Here is a 13,611-nt window from a genome sequence, read left to right on the forward strand (position 1 = left end):
GAGGGATTTGATCCCAAAATCATTGATTTGTAAATACATACTCAATGAAAAGCAAATCAGCTGGAAATTTCTCCAGAAAATTATTTGGTCATTAGTGTAAGCATGCATAAGCTTTGACATACTCTATTAGATTCTCTACCATGCATGTTGGAATTCAGAGGCACAACAAATCAATTAAACACATAGCAGAACAATCAAGCACATAAGAGACAGTATTTAACGTGGTTCACCCAACCAATCTGGGCTACGTCCACCAAACATAGGCATCAGGAATTTATTAATAAAATTGGAGATTACATCATGAAAGCCTCACAAAACTCTCACACTCTTAGCAAACCATCCGAATGATTGCCTGTTATATAGCATAGAGAATCTAACAGCCTCATAACTCCCTCACATCAAATATAGGAGGCATTAACTCCCTCCCAACAACCTGGAGCTAATCTAGGAACTGAATTCCTATTGTTGTCATCAGCTGAGATTTTTCCTATTTTGCTACAAACAGAAAATCTCAACAATCTCCACCTTGACAAAAATTCGCCTGATGCCCTGTTATTATTATTTTATCTTTTCTGGAAGCCAAGAGAAGCCAAACACCAGCGTAGCTTCTCCAACAAAACTGGTTTCGTGAACATGTCTGCACAGTTCTCCTTTGTATGCACCTTTTCAAGAGAAACTTCCCTTTCAGTGATAACCTGTCTTACAAAATGATATTTGATTGGAATATGCTTTGACTTACTATGATAGGCCGGATTCTTAGCCAAATGTATTGCACTTTGACTATCACAAAGTAACCTGATGTTGTCCTGTAACCTACCAAACTCACCAAGCAAACCTTTCAACCAAACCGCCTCTTTGCAAGCATGAGAAGCAGCAATGTATTCTGCTTCAGTAGTGGACAAAGCAACAATGTTCTGTAGCTTTGACATCCAGCTGAGAGCTCCACCTGCAAGAGTAAAGACGTACCCTGAAGTTGACCTTCTCTTATCCAAATCACCTGCAAAATCGGAATCAACATATCCGCAAACAAATTCACTACTCTTATTGTAAGAAATACAATAACTACTTGTGCCTCTCAAATACCGAAGCACCCATTTCAATGCTGACCAGTGTTCTTTACCCGGATTTGCCATGTACCTGCTGACAACCCCAACTGCATGAGAAATATCTGGTCGAGTACAAATCATCGCATACATTAAACACCCTACTACATTGGCATATGGAATTCGAGACATATAATCCTTTTCTTCATCTGTATTAGGACATAAACTCGAAGAAAGCTTAAAATGGGAAGCTAAAGGGACTGAAACAGGCTTCACATTATTCATACCAAACCTCAAAAGTATTTTCTCAATATACTTTTGTTGTGATAGCCACAGCTTACCATTACTCCTGTCTCTGAAAATCTCCATGCCCAAAATCTGTCTTGCAGCTCCCAGATCTTTCATATCAAACGTCCTTGCCATCTGAGTCTTCAACCTGTTGATTTCTTCAATGCTTTTGCTTGCTAAAAGCATATCATCAACATACAATACCAAGATAATGAATATGCCATTATTTAACTGCTTAAAGTAAACACAATGATCATATTCACTTCTTACATATTTCTGACTCAACATGAAAGAATCAAACTTCTTATACCACTGCCGAGGCGACTGCTTCAGGCCATATAATGACTTCTTGAGCCTGCAGACAAATTTCTCATTGTGATGCTGAACAAACCCTTCCGGTTGTTCCATATATATTTCCTCATCTAAGTCTCCATGTAGAAATGCAGTCTTAACATCTAATTGCTGCAACTCTAAATCAAACAAAGCCATTAATGCTAACACAATTCTAATTGAAACAATTTTAACCACTCGTGAAAATATCTCATGAAAGTCTATGCCAGCTTTCTGAGAAAACCCTTTTGCAACCAGCCTCGCTTTGTACCTGTCTTCCGTATCATTCACACCCCGTTTCACCTTGAACACCCACTTGCATCCCACAGTTTTCTTGCCTTGGGGAAGTTCAACCAGATCCCACGTGCCATTCTTACCTAAGGCCATCATTTCTTCCTTCATAGCTGCTTTCCACTTGTCACTATTTGAACCTTCTACAACTTCCTGATAACACAAAGGTTCATCATCATTAGCGATCAAAGCAACTGAAGTAACATGATCATCATACCTTCTTGGAGGGCGTTTGATCCTTGTAGACCTCCTTAAGAATGTTTCTGGTGCTTCCACAATTGGCTGTCTATCATCTGTAGGAATTTCTTCATGATCGCCATTTGAGACCTGTTCATGTCCTCCATCTGAACCCTGTTCATAATCTGATTCTGAAACCTGTTCATGACTAGAATCTGAACTATGGTCGTTATGACTATCATTAGAAATGCTGTCAAACTGAATATGCTGGAAATCAGATACATCATCCTGTTTCAATCTTCTATTTACACTGTACAAGAGAGGATTCATTAAACTTTACATCTCTGTTGATGATGATTTTGTGGGTAGTAGGATCCCACAATCTATATCCCTTTGTTCCATCACCATACCCAACAAAGATATACCTTTTAGACTTCGGATCTAATTTAGTTCGCTGATGTTTAGGCACTAGAGCATATGCATCACAGCCAAACACTCTGAGTTTAGAATAGTCACAAGGGTGTCCTTTCCATACCTCTTGCGGAATATTGCAGCCTATTGCCGTTGATGGAGATCGGTTTATCACATAACAAGCTGTTGCCACTGCTTCCGTCCACAACTCCTTTTGCAACCCGGCGTTACTCAGCATACACCTTGCTCTCTCTAGAAGAGTCATGTTCATGCGTTCAGCAACTCCATTCTGCTGAGGATTATAAACCGTGGTCTTATGTCTTTCGATCCCTGCATCCTTGCAATAGCTGTCAAACTCCTTGGAGGAAAACTCACCACCTTTGTCAGTTCTTAAACATTTTATAGTTCTACCAGTGTTGTTTTCTACCAATGCTCTAAACTGCTTGAAAACTGTAAAAACATCAGACTTCTTTTTCAACATGTAGACCCAAACTTTCCGAGAAAAGTCATCAATGAATGATACAAAATAAGACGAACCACCATATGGCGCTGTAGGGGCTGGACCCCAAACATCTGAATGGATATAATCAAGTATGCCTTTACTAGTATGTTTGCCTGTTTTAAACTTTTGTTTACTTTGTTTACCAAACAGACAATGTTTACAGAAATCCAATTTTCCAGATCTTAGATTAGGAAGTAACTTTCGGTCAGCCAAAATTTTCAATCCTCTTTCACTCATATGCCCCAATCTTTGATGCCATAAGTGAATGGAACTACTGTCATGTTCAGACACAGATACATGATCTGACCCAGTTCTACCTTCTAACTGAAATAGATTTCCTACTTTCTTTGCTTTCATAACTAGTAAGATGCCTTTGTAAATTTTCATTACTCCACCTTGAATTACAGTTTTATATCCATTTGAATCAAGTGCTCCTAATGAAATCAAATTTTTCCTTAAATCTGGTACATGCCTCACATCAGTTAATATTTTGGTTGTGCCATCAAACATTTCTAGTTGTACACTTCCTATTCCAACAATACTGCAAGTGACATCATTACCCATGTACACGACTCCATCATCAACTGATCTATATGTTTTAAACCAATCTTTATGAATACACATGTGGTTAGATGCCCCGGAATCTAACAACCAATGTTGATCATGTTTTGACATATTATCTGACAATACCTCATCACTCATACCTGAACCAGATACTGAACCTGTATCTGTGGTGTTGGCTTCCTTCTTTTCTGTCGAAGAGCCTTCTTTAACAGCCTGCTTTTGCTTCCAGCAATCCTTTTTCAGATGTCCAGCCTTGCCACAATGCCATCACTTCACCTTTGGCTTCTTTCCTTTGGACTTTGAACGAGAGTCGCTATGCTTTCCCCCGGAGTGTCTCTCTCGTGAGCGACCTCTGGCTATCATTACCTCTGATGTAGAGGTGTCTGCATTCGACCTCTTCCTCGTCTCCTCAGCCAACAAGGCTCCAACAACATCGTCAAACTCAAGGATATCTGATGTACTAAAGCTTATGGAAGTAACAAAGTGATCCCAGGATTCGGGCAATGAACATAATAAAGTTATTGCCTTATCCTCTGAATCAAATTTCACATCTAGACTGTCTAATTGCACCAATAAGGTATTAAAAACATTCAGATGATCAGCAATTGAGGTACCTTCTTTCATCCGCAAACCGTAAAGCTGCCGTTTCAGGAGAATTCGATTTGTCAAAGATTTCGTCATATAGAGCTTCTCAAGCTTCGACCACAAGCCTGCGGCAGTTTTCTCTGACACAATGTTGAACAGAACATCGTCCGCCAGACATAACCGAATTGCACAAAGAGCTCTATCGTCCATCTCATCCCATTCATCCTCCGTCATGGAAGGAGGTCTTTTGTTTTTCCCCAACAGTGCTTTCGCCACACCTTTTTGAACCAGCAGATCGTGCATCTTTACCTTCCAGATCTCAAAATTATTCTTGCCATTAAATTTCTCAATTTCAAACTGGGCACTTTGAGTTTTCGCCATTTGTATAAAAAAAAAACACAATAATCTCCAATATCCAACCAGCAATTAAAAAAAAAATTGCCTATGCCTTTTTGCCTTTGCCTTTAAAACAAAAACTGCCCTTTGTTTTTACACAACAAAAAAAAAACTGCCTTATTACTGTGCAAAATTACAGTATATAAAGACCTCAGCGCCACAGATAAACAACCTCAGCAGTATATCCCCACCAGCGAAATCAGCATAATGAGAAGTCGAATAATCTTTATTATGGAGCGGGCGGAAAGTAATGCACCTACCTTTGCTACAGCGTGCACCTACACCAATGTAGTCAGCACGCAGGCGGTCTCCAAATTTCCTTGTTTAGAGAATAGATATTCTTTGATAAGGTTTATAAAACTTCCTCTGTAGATATATGCGCCCTGGACTTTTAATGCTGATCAGATTTAACACTTAACCCGTGAGTTTCAATACCACTCACCCAGAAATTGGGTGGTTTTGTTAAAACAATAGTCCTCGGTTGCAATCAAAGGGACAATTCAATGAGTTACTCGATCCACCGAAAATTTTAACATTGCTAATTGTTCTTTGCCTGACAGATATCTAGACTAACGACGTTGTATACTATACTGTAAAATTTAAATGTGTGAACTATAAACAGTACAGTTCGATTTTCCATTTTCCATTATTTAGATATTTGCACGATACAGTGTGCAAAATCTTAGAATAATTGATATTACAGTAAAGAAGTCGTCAGATAATTTCAAGACTCTGTGGGGATTGCTTACGATGGAATTGTTGTTGAACTGCCCACATATGTGCGTATATCATACAACAGATAAAATCTTATCGTGCGTAAATCATACCTCAGCGCTCCTGGACATCACCCTCAAGGCAGCAGGTATTACAGCGTTCACCACGCGCCAACAGCTCCACGCACACAAGTATTACAGCGCTCAGCACGCACACGCAGCAACCATCCACGCACCAGCTCTAATCCACGACCAGCGCTCAGCTGTGCTCCAACATCGCTCTGATACCAATTGTTGGAATTCAGAGGCACAACAAATCAATTAAATAAATAGCAGAACAATCAAGCACATAAGAGACAGTATTTAACGTGGTTCACCCAACCAATTTGGGCTACGTCCACCAAACATAGGCATAAGGAATTTATTAATAAAATTGGAGATTACATCATGAAAGCCTCACAAAACTCTCACACTCTTAGCAAACCATCCGAATCATTGCCTGTTATATAGCATAGAGAATCTAACAGCCTCATAACTCCCTCACATCAAATATAGGAGGCATTAACTCCCTCCCAACAACCTGGAGCTAATCTAGGAACTGAATTCCTATTGTTGTCATCAGCTGAGATTTTTCCTATTTTGCTACAAACAGAAAATCTCAACAATGCATTGGAATGATATCGCATACCTTCAAAAACATCATTGTTGATTAAAATTCTCGTCCTTGAATTTAAGGTAACTCACTGCATGTCCCCAACTTTCCCACCATGGTAAATACTCAGCAGAATTGAGGATTCAGGGTGATTATTCACATATTTATCCAAGGAAAAATTTTCTGGCCGATTAAAATACATTCATACATTTATACCGAGGAATTATCCTCTTCTCCAAGCTGAATAAAGGCAAAACCGGATACTTCACCAAATCATCCAATGAAAGACCCACAGATTTAACCATAAAATCTACATTACGCTTCAATTTTTCCACAGAATGGGACAATAGCTGTGGCTGCCGACGAACTAATCCAGACATTTGTTTTTCCGACAAACCTAAACATATCAAACTCTACAATTTTCATTCTAATGTTTCTTTCCCTAGTCCCGAAATCGCACATATGGTGGCACTAAATGATTTTGATCCCTTCATAAACCCGAGATTCTCGGTCGTTTAAAGAGAAGTGCAGTGCATTGGTTGATTGTCTGAATTCAATGCTAGAGAACATTTTGCTTATAATACAAGAAATACTCTTGATTGTCCGAATTCAATCTTTTCTTGCATAGATATTATTGTGTCCAATATTATTATTTAATTGCTTTGAAAAAAAAAGGAAGTTTAATTAGAATATATACCCCTAAGTCTAAATATCTGGAATATCACCATTTCCTCCATATCACTGAATCTAAATATCTCTCATATTTCTCCCTTTCCTCCATATCACTGAATCTAAATATCTCTTATATTTCTCCCTTTCCTCTCATATCACTAAATCTAAATATGTCTCCCTTTCTTCATTCCATCTCTGGAATGTCTCCCTTTCTTTTATAAATGCATATGTCTTCCTTGCTTCTACGAATGTCTCAAAAATTTGAACTTATTGAATAAAAAAGAATTATTACAGAACAAAATGCAATCTTTTACAGCTTCTAAAAGAATCCCCACACTATCAATGCTACAGCATGCTTATGCTAATCTTAATTAATTGATAACACGATAGGAAGTTCACATAATTTGTGCATTATATAGCAGATTAAACTCTGTAAAATCAAGTAGTAAAAGATGTCTTCGGTGAGAATATTTATGCTTGTCAGATGCAACCTGACACACCCTACAAAAGAAAAAGGAATTTGGACAAGACGTAGTCAGACACTTTTGAATAGCATTTTTCGGAAAATACTGGATACAAGCCCAAGCAATCAAGTATGGGATAACCCTGGAAAACAGGGCATATAAAGATTTCAGCCGACATAACCATCTTCTCAGAAACTCTAAATTTATAGCGAGTTCGTATGTAAAGTTTTCAGCCAACAGAACCATCTTACCAAAAAAACTCTCAATTTACAGCGAATTCGCATGTAAAAGTTTCAGCCAATAGAACCATCTTACCAAAAACTTTCTCACAATTTATAGCGAGATAGAGACTTAACCATCTTACTAAAAACTCTCAATTTATAGCGATGAAGCCTCTAACTCACCTATGACAATTGTTTCAGGACTTCAGTGCATAGAACTTCAAATTTTACATCATTCTAAACAACATTTTGAGGTAAGTAAGCCCTTAAAAACCTTTACCTAACATTTACATGCGCCAAATGTAGGCCCCACCTAACAAGGGCCTTTTAGTGGATACAATTCAACAAGCAAGATGTACAAATCAAATTCCAAACAGTGTTTGATACCATACCGCATTTTGCTGCCAGAAAAAATGGTATATTCTACCTTTACGTAGTGGTGTAAACAGCGTTCAGTTGCATATGACCATTCCAATCTGCTTTGAGCTGAGTAGCTCAAGAGTATCTGTCAATTGAAATTTGCAACATTATAATAATGGGATAGAAAACTACCTAATCCATGTGCTTCAACAGTGAGAATCTCTGGCTGCAACAAATATTGTGGTAGCTCAAGGATCTCCCATTAAAGGCATTTTAATATATATGGCAAATACATTCATAAAGGCAGCCTCTAGACAATACTATGAACACTGGTATTTAGAATGTTGAGTTGGACCTCCTAGCCCGCATGTATGCATCCAGCTTCTCCCAAATCTCTATTGCTGCAGCTTTATCTTGATGCCGCTTATGTTTGCTAATCTGCAGGTAAATTACACGAGCTAAACAATAAGTAGACAAAATTAATGGCAAAATAAATGAGCGTACATGATACAATAAGCTCTAATAGACTGAAATTTATCCCATCATCTGGAATAAGACAAATCCATAAGCATCGTGTTATAGAAGCAGAGCTCGCAAACTTGACAATACTCGAAACAGTAACAGAAAAGTCTAAATATCATACCGAAACTATCTTCACATTCCACTGCCTCGCAGATTTAGCAGACTCCACACTGTCATCTTCAAAGCGAATGTAAAACCCCAGGACTGTAAACATCAACACCATCTATTAGATATTGACATACCATCCGCATGACATTACAATTGAAAAGAAAATCCGATAAATCTTGATCACCTTACCTCCTGCAACAAAGCATTAAGTTTGAGAATTCAACCCATGGTGTTTGTGGGGTCGGATGGACGCAGGAAAATTAAATAGGAAAAGGAAAACTTACTTTTATTGAATATCTCTGCATGGTCCATATCACTGAATCTAAATATCTCTCATATTTCTCCCTTTCCTCCATATCACTGAATCTAAATATCTCTTATATTTCTCCCTTTCCTCATATCACTAAATCTAAATATGTCTCCCTTTCCTCATATCACTAAATCTAAATATGTCTCCCTTTCTTCATCCCATCTCTGGAATGTCTCCCTTTCTTTTATAAATGCCTATGTCCTCCTTCCTTCTACGAATGTCTCAAATATTTGAACTTATTGAATAATAAATAATTATTATAGAACAAAATTCAATCTTTTACAACGTCTAAAAGAATCCCCACACTATCAATGCTACAACATGCTTATGCTAATCTTAATTAAGTGATAACACGATAGGAAGTTCACATAATTTGTGCATTATATAGAAGATTAAACTCTGTAAAATCAAGTAGTAAACGATGTCTTCGGTGAGAATATTTATGCTTGTCAGATGGAACCTGACACACCCTACAAAAGAAAAAGGAATTTGGACAAGACGTAGTCAGGCACTTTTGAATAGCATTTTTCGGAAAATACTGGATACAAGCCCAAGCAATCAAGTATGGGATAACCCTGGAAAAAAGGGCATATAAATATTTCAGCCAACATAACCATCTTATCAGAAACTCTAAATTTATAGCGAGTTCGTATGTAAAGTTTTCAGCCAACAGATCCATCTTACCAAAAAACTCTCAATTTACAGTGAATTCGCATGTAAAAGTTTCAGCCAACAAAACCATCTTACCAAAAACTTTCTCACAATTTATAGCGAGATAGAGACTTAACCATCTTACCAAACCCTCTCAATTTATAGCGATGAAGCCTCTAACTCGCCTATGAAAATTGTTTCAGGACTTCAGTGCATAGAAGTTCAAATTTTACATCATTCTAAACAACATTATGAGGTAAGTAAGCCCTTAAAACCTTTACCTGACATTTACATGCGCCAAATGTCGGCCCCACCTAACAAGGGCCTTTTAGTGGATACAATTCAACAAGCAGGATGTACAGAGCAAATTCCAAACAGTGTCTGATACTATACCGCATTTTGCTACCAGGAAAAAAAGTATATTCTACCTTTACGTCGTGGTGTAAACAACCTTCAGTTGCTCTAATGAGCGTACATGATACAAAAACTCTAATAGACTGAAATTTATCCCATCATCTGGAACAAGACAAATCCATAAGCAGCGTGTTATAGAAGCAGAGCTCAGAAACTTGACAATACTCGAAACAGTAACAGAAAAGTCTAAATCTCATACCGAAAATATCTGCACATTCCACTGCCTCGCAGATTTAGCAGACTCCACACTGTCATCTTCAAAGCGAATGTAAAACCCCAGGACTGTAAACATCAACACCATCTATTAGATATTGACATAACATATGCATGACATTACAATTGAAAAGAAAATCTGATAAATCTTTATCACCTTACCTCCTGCACAAAGCATTAATTTTGAGAATTCAACCCATGGTGTTTGTGGGGTCGAATGGACGCAGGAAAATTAAATAGGAAAAGGAAAACTTACTTTTATTGAATATCTCTGCATGGTCCTTGAAAGGCCAACCCTTGAACTGCCATTCCTTCCCAAAATCACGAACACCGCAACGACATGACTCCAGTCACTGGGTGACAACGCGGATGGTTTATCCCTCACCTCAAACGTAAACCTTGTCCTGTCACGGCCACTCTTTCTCTGGATAGTAATACACTTTGGCTTCTTGAGCATCCCCTTCACCTTGGCATCAGGGGTATGGTAAACCCCATCCTCCAAAAATTCCTTGACATTGTACATATTCAAGAGGGTCTGGAAGGCACTGGGAACAAGAATTATAGGCACACCCTCACCAACACTACTGCTGTTACACTTAATGCCAGCATTAAATGCTGAGGATAGCCTGAGATTTCCCTTCAACCCATCTGCTTACTGTATTTTTCCCCAATATCAATCCCAAGATCCTTCTCAAACCCTTTTTCTTCAAAGGGTCTCTTGATGCCCTTATTGGGTGTCTGTAAATTTTCCTTTTCTGGCACTTTTCTTTCTTCGTCCTTCTTATTTGCCATCGCAATAACGTGTTGAAAATTCTTATTCCTGCACTCCAGAAGGGCTTCTCTGTCCTACAAGGGTTTCTCCAAAACCCTAATCAGCTCAATCGAGTCAATCCCAGCGTGGTTATCTGCGTTAATCTGGTTTTCTGGAGACCCTTTTCCGTCTGTCTCTTCCTTGGACCTTTTGTTGAACAATCGAGGATCCTCAGGGTGGTATTCCTCGATGGCAGGTTTCAGAACGGGCTGTATGGCATCGATGGAGTTGATTTTGCCCTGTAGATAGTCCAATAGCGGTTTACGGTCGAGTAAGGAGACGATCTGGAACCTGTGAACGCGGGCTTGCTGGATTGAATATGGACGCGCGAATTTGAATAGGGAGTCTGAGCATTGTGCAATAAAGTCCACGAACTTTCCCGAAGCTCGGCGCATAGATGTCAGGTGGAGAGTAAAAGTGTAGACGATTCTTGATACATAGGAAGGCCTATCCGCCTAAAAGGAAAGATATTTATAAATTAAAGATCATTTTTATTTTTATCTCTTTTATCTCATTTATAATTACACCGAAAAGTGTTTTATAAAAGGAGGGTTGCCCTTGCCCTTTCGTCGTCTGTCCATACCCAATGAAGGAAAGACACATATTGAGATTTTTTCTTATTCCCCTGCCCTGCATTGAATCGGATTCGGCATGCGCCTTCGTTGTAGTTTTTGACTTTACAAGATTCGATATGAGACCTCAATGAAGTGGCCTAGGAGGTAATGACACGAGCGATGAAGGTTGCACCTCTATCCTCCACGTCACTGAGACATTAAATGTTTCAACCAATACCGGATCCACAGATTTAGATATGTATTGTTTCATTATTCTTATTATTAGGAATTTATATACACATATTTTGTTTAATTTTAAATGAGCATGTGATGTAAGTCTGTAAAATCTATTTAAGTTAGGTTATGTCATGACAAAGAAAACAAATGTCAATGATATATATTTTGAATCTTTTAATGATTATATTTTTTTTTGAAATATTAAATTATTTATAAATTTTTATTTAAATTAGATTGTGATTAACGATATTGAAAAACAATGGTTTTTTTAAAAATCTAAATCATAAGTTTGAGATATTTTTAAATCTAATTAACATTTATTAAACATAAAAATAATATAGTATACAGGAAAATAAATAAATTTCAAAATTAGTTACTCAAGTTTGTATTTCATGAAATATTAGATTTATTTAAATAATCAAATAAAATTTACATTTATTATATTATAAAATTAATAATAAAGAGTTTTTTTGGTTAATTTTATTGATTGTGTTTTTCTAGCTAAAAATATTTTGTTAATGGGAGGTCACTCGGTCAATTCTCCTCAAGTCTTATGGGTTAGGAAGTGACAATAAAATGGCGGGTCAATTCCCCTCAAGGCTTCTGGGTTAGGAAGTGATAATAAAGTGGCGGGAAGTAATCCCCTTCGGCTAGATTTGTCCAAATATTTTCTTGGAAAAAAAATTTGAAAATAAGTAAATAAATAAATAAAATTATTGTCAAATTAATTAATTTATAAATAAACTATTTTAACAAATGACGTTGATGATGATTTACATCTAGTAAAATCTGTATGTTTACTAGATGTTAAAAAGGTAAGAAATTAATCAAGATTCCTTAGCATTTTATTTCTATGCTAAAAAAGAAGTAAAATAAGGTTGGTTCTATGAGAGATATGTTGATATTGGTTCAGTTTCTCTCACTCAAAGCACCTTGTTAATGGGAGGTCATAGGGTCAATTCTCCTTGATGCCCTCTCGATTATGCTCGGATAATAAGGTGGTGGGAAGTGATCCCTTTGGGTGGATTTACCCAGATATTTTCTAGAGAAAAAAATAAAAATAAGTAAATAAATAAATAAATTATTATTAAATTAATTAATTTATTATTAAATTAATTAATTTATAAATAAAATATTTTAGCAAATGATATTGATGATGATTTACATCTATTAAAAACTATATGGTTTACTAGACCTTAAAATGGTAAGAAATTAGTCAAAATTCTTTAGCATTTTATTTCTATGTTCATAATGAAGTAAGAGAAGGTTGGTACTATAAGAGATATATTGAAAATTAGAAAGCGTGTGAGTATAAGTCTGACAATTTAAGAGAATGTCATTTTCATCTTCAACCCTTTTAAGCCTTCACATGATGATGAACTATTGTTTTTTATGCTTAATGCTAATAAGTATTATTATTTTATGTATGATGCATGGGTACATTGAGGGACTTGATCCCTCTTTATGCATCATAGATCTAAAATTAAGATGGAGCTACATTGCTTCATAAAAAATATATTTATATTATATATGAGGAATATGTAAATTCTTAGAGGGATTGCTTAGATAACAAGGCTTGAAGGCATTACAAGACACACTTATTGTAAATTGAGAAAACCACATGAACCAAGGTGGGAAGGAGAACAATGAATTGATATACAAATAATTATTTAAAGGGAACAATAAAAAAGACATTGAAATAATTTATTTCTAACTAATATTAATTTTTTCTAGTTAATATATTTTAAATGTTAAGAGCCTTGTTCATTTTCAATACAAAAGGAATTATACATTGAAATATTTTATTTTAATTCACATCAAAATATTTTTTGTTATTAATATTTTTCCTACATTGTACCTATTAATTTCTTATATATAAAATTGATATTGAAATATTCGATCTATAATCCGCATTTAAATATATATTTTAATATTAATATTTTTAAAGATCATGTGTCAACTCTATATTGAAAACAAAAAAATTACACATCTATATACTTATGCATTTTCAAACTTTCAACCAATAAATCATAATTTTCATATTAAAGTAATAACTCGGTAAAGCTCAGACGGGCGGTCGAAGAACCGAGGCGACGGTGAGAGTTTCGAACTAGGGTTCACG

At 36.4% G+C, this 13,611-nt stretch overlaps 1 protein-coding gene and 1 pseudogene across 2 annotated transcripts; both read right to left on the reverse strand.

Annotated features, from left to right (window-relative positions):
* Positions 1-7,223: 7,223 nt before the first annotated feature.
* Positions 7,224-8,717, reverse strand: LOC149242951 (protein CDC73 homolog). The gene is made up of 2 exons (XM_089367732.1): positions 8,313-8,717; positions 7,224-8,107 (listed from the first exon to the last, which is right to left on the reverse strand). Exons 1-2 carry the CDS (start codon positions 8,412-8,414, stop codon positions 8,006-8,008), a joined length of 204 nt encoding a protein of 67 aa, XP_089223858.1. The 5' UTR covers positions 8,415-8,717; the 3' UTR covers positions 7,224-8,005.
* Positions 8,718-8,724: 7 nt separating this feature from the next.
* LOC149242952 (protein CDC73 homolog) lies at positions 8,725-11,125 on the reverse strand (annotated as a pseudogene). The gene is made up of 3 exons (XR_016245753.1): positions 10,144-11,125; positions 9,874-9,956; positions 8,725-9,776 (listed from the first exon to the last, which is right to left on the reverse strand). The product of XR_016245753.1 is annotated as a protein CDC73 homolog (transcript).
* Between the last annotated feature and the right edge of the window lie 2,486 nt (positions 11,126-13,611).

The sequence above is a fragment of the Pinus tabuliformis genome, chromosome 8 (genome assembly GCF_031772625.1).
Source record: "Pinus tabuliformis cultivar Carrire ecotype Pingquan chromosome 8, CPIR1, whole genome shotgun sequence".
NCBI classification, from domain to species: domain Eukaryota; kingdom Viridiplantae; phylum Streptophyta; class Pinopsida; order Pinales; family Pinaceae; genus Pinus; species Pinus tabuliformis.

Excerpts from the sequence above, each read along its gene's own strand:
- LOC149242951 (XM_089367732.1), bottom strand. The coding sequence starts at position 8,414 with ATGGTGTTGATGTTTACAGTCCTGGGGTTTTACATTCGCTTTGAAGAT. Across the intron at positions 8,108-8,312 it reads GGAATGTGAAGATAGTTTCG|ATTAGCAAACATAAGCGGCA; the intron begins GTATGATATTTA and ends ATTTACCTGCAG.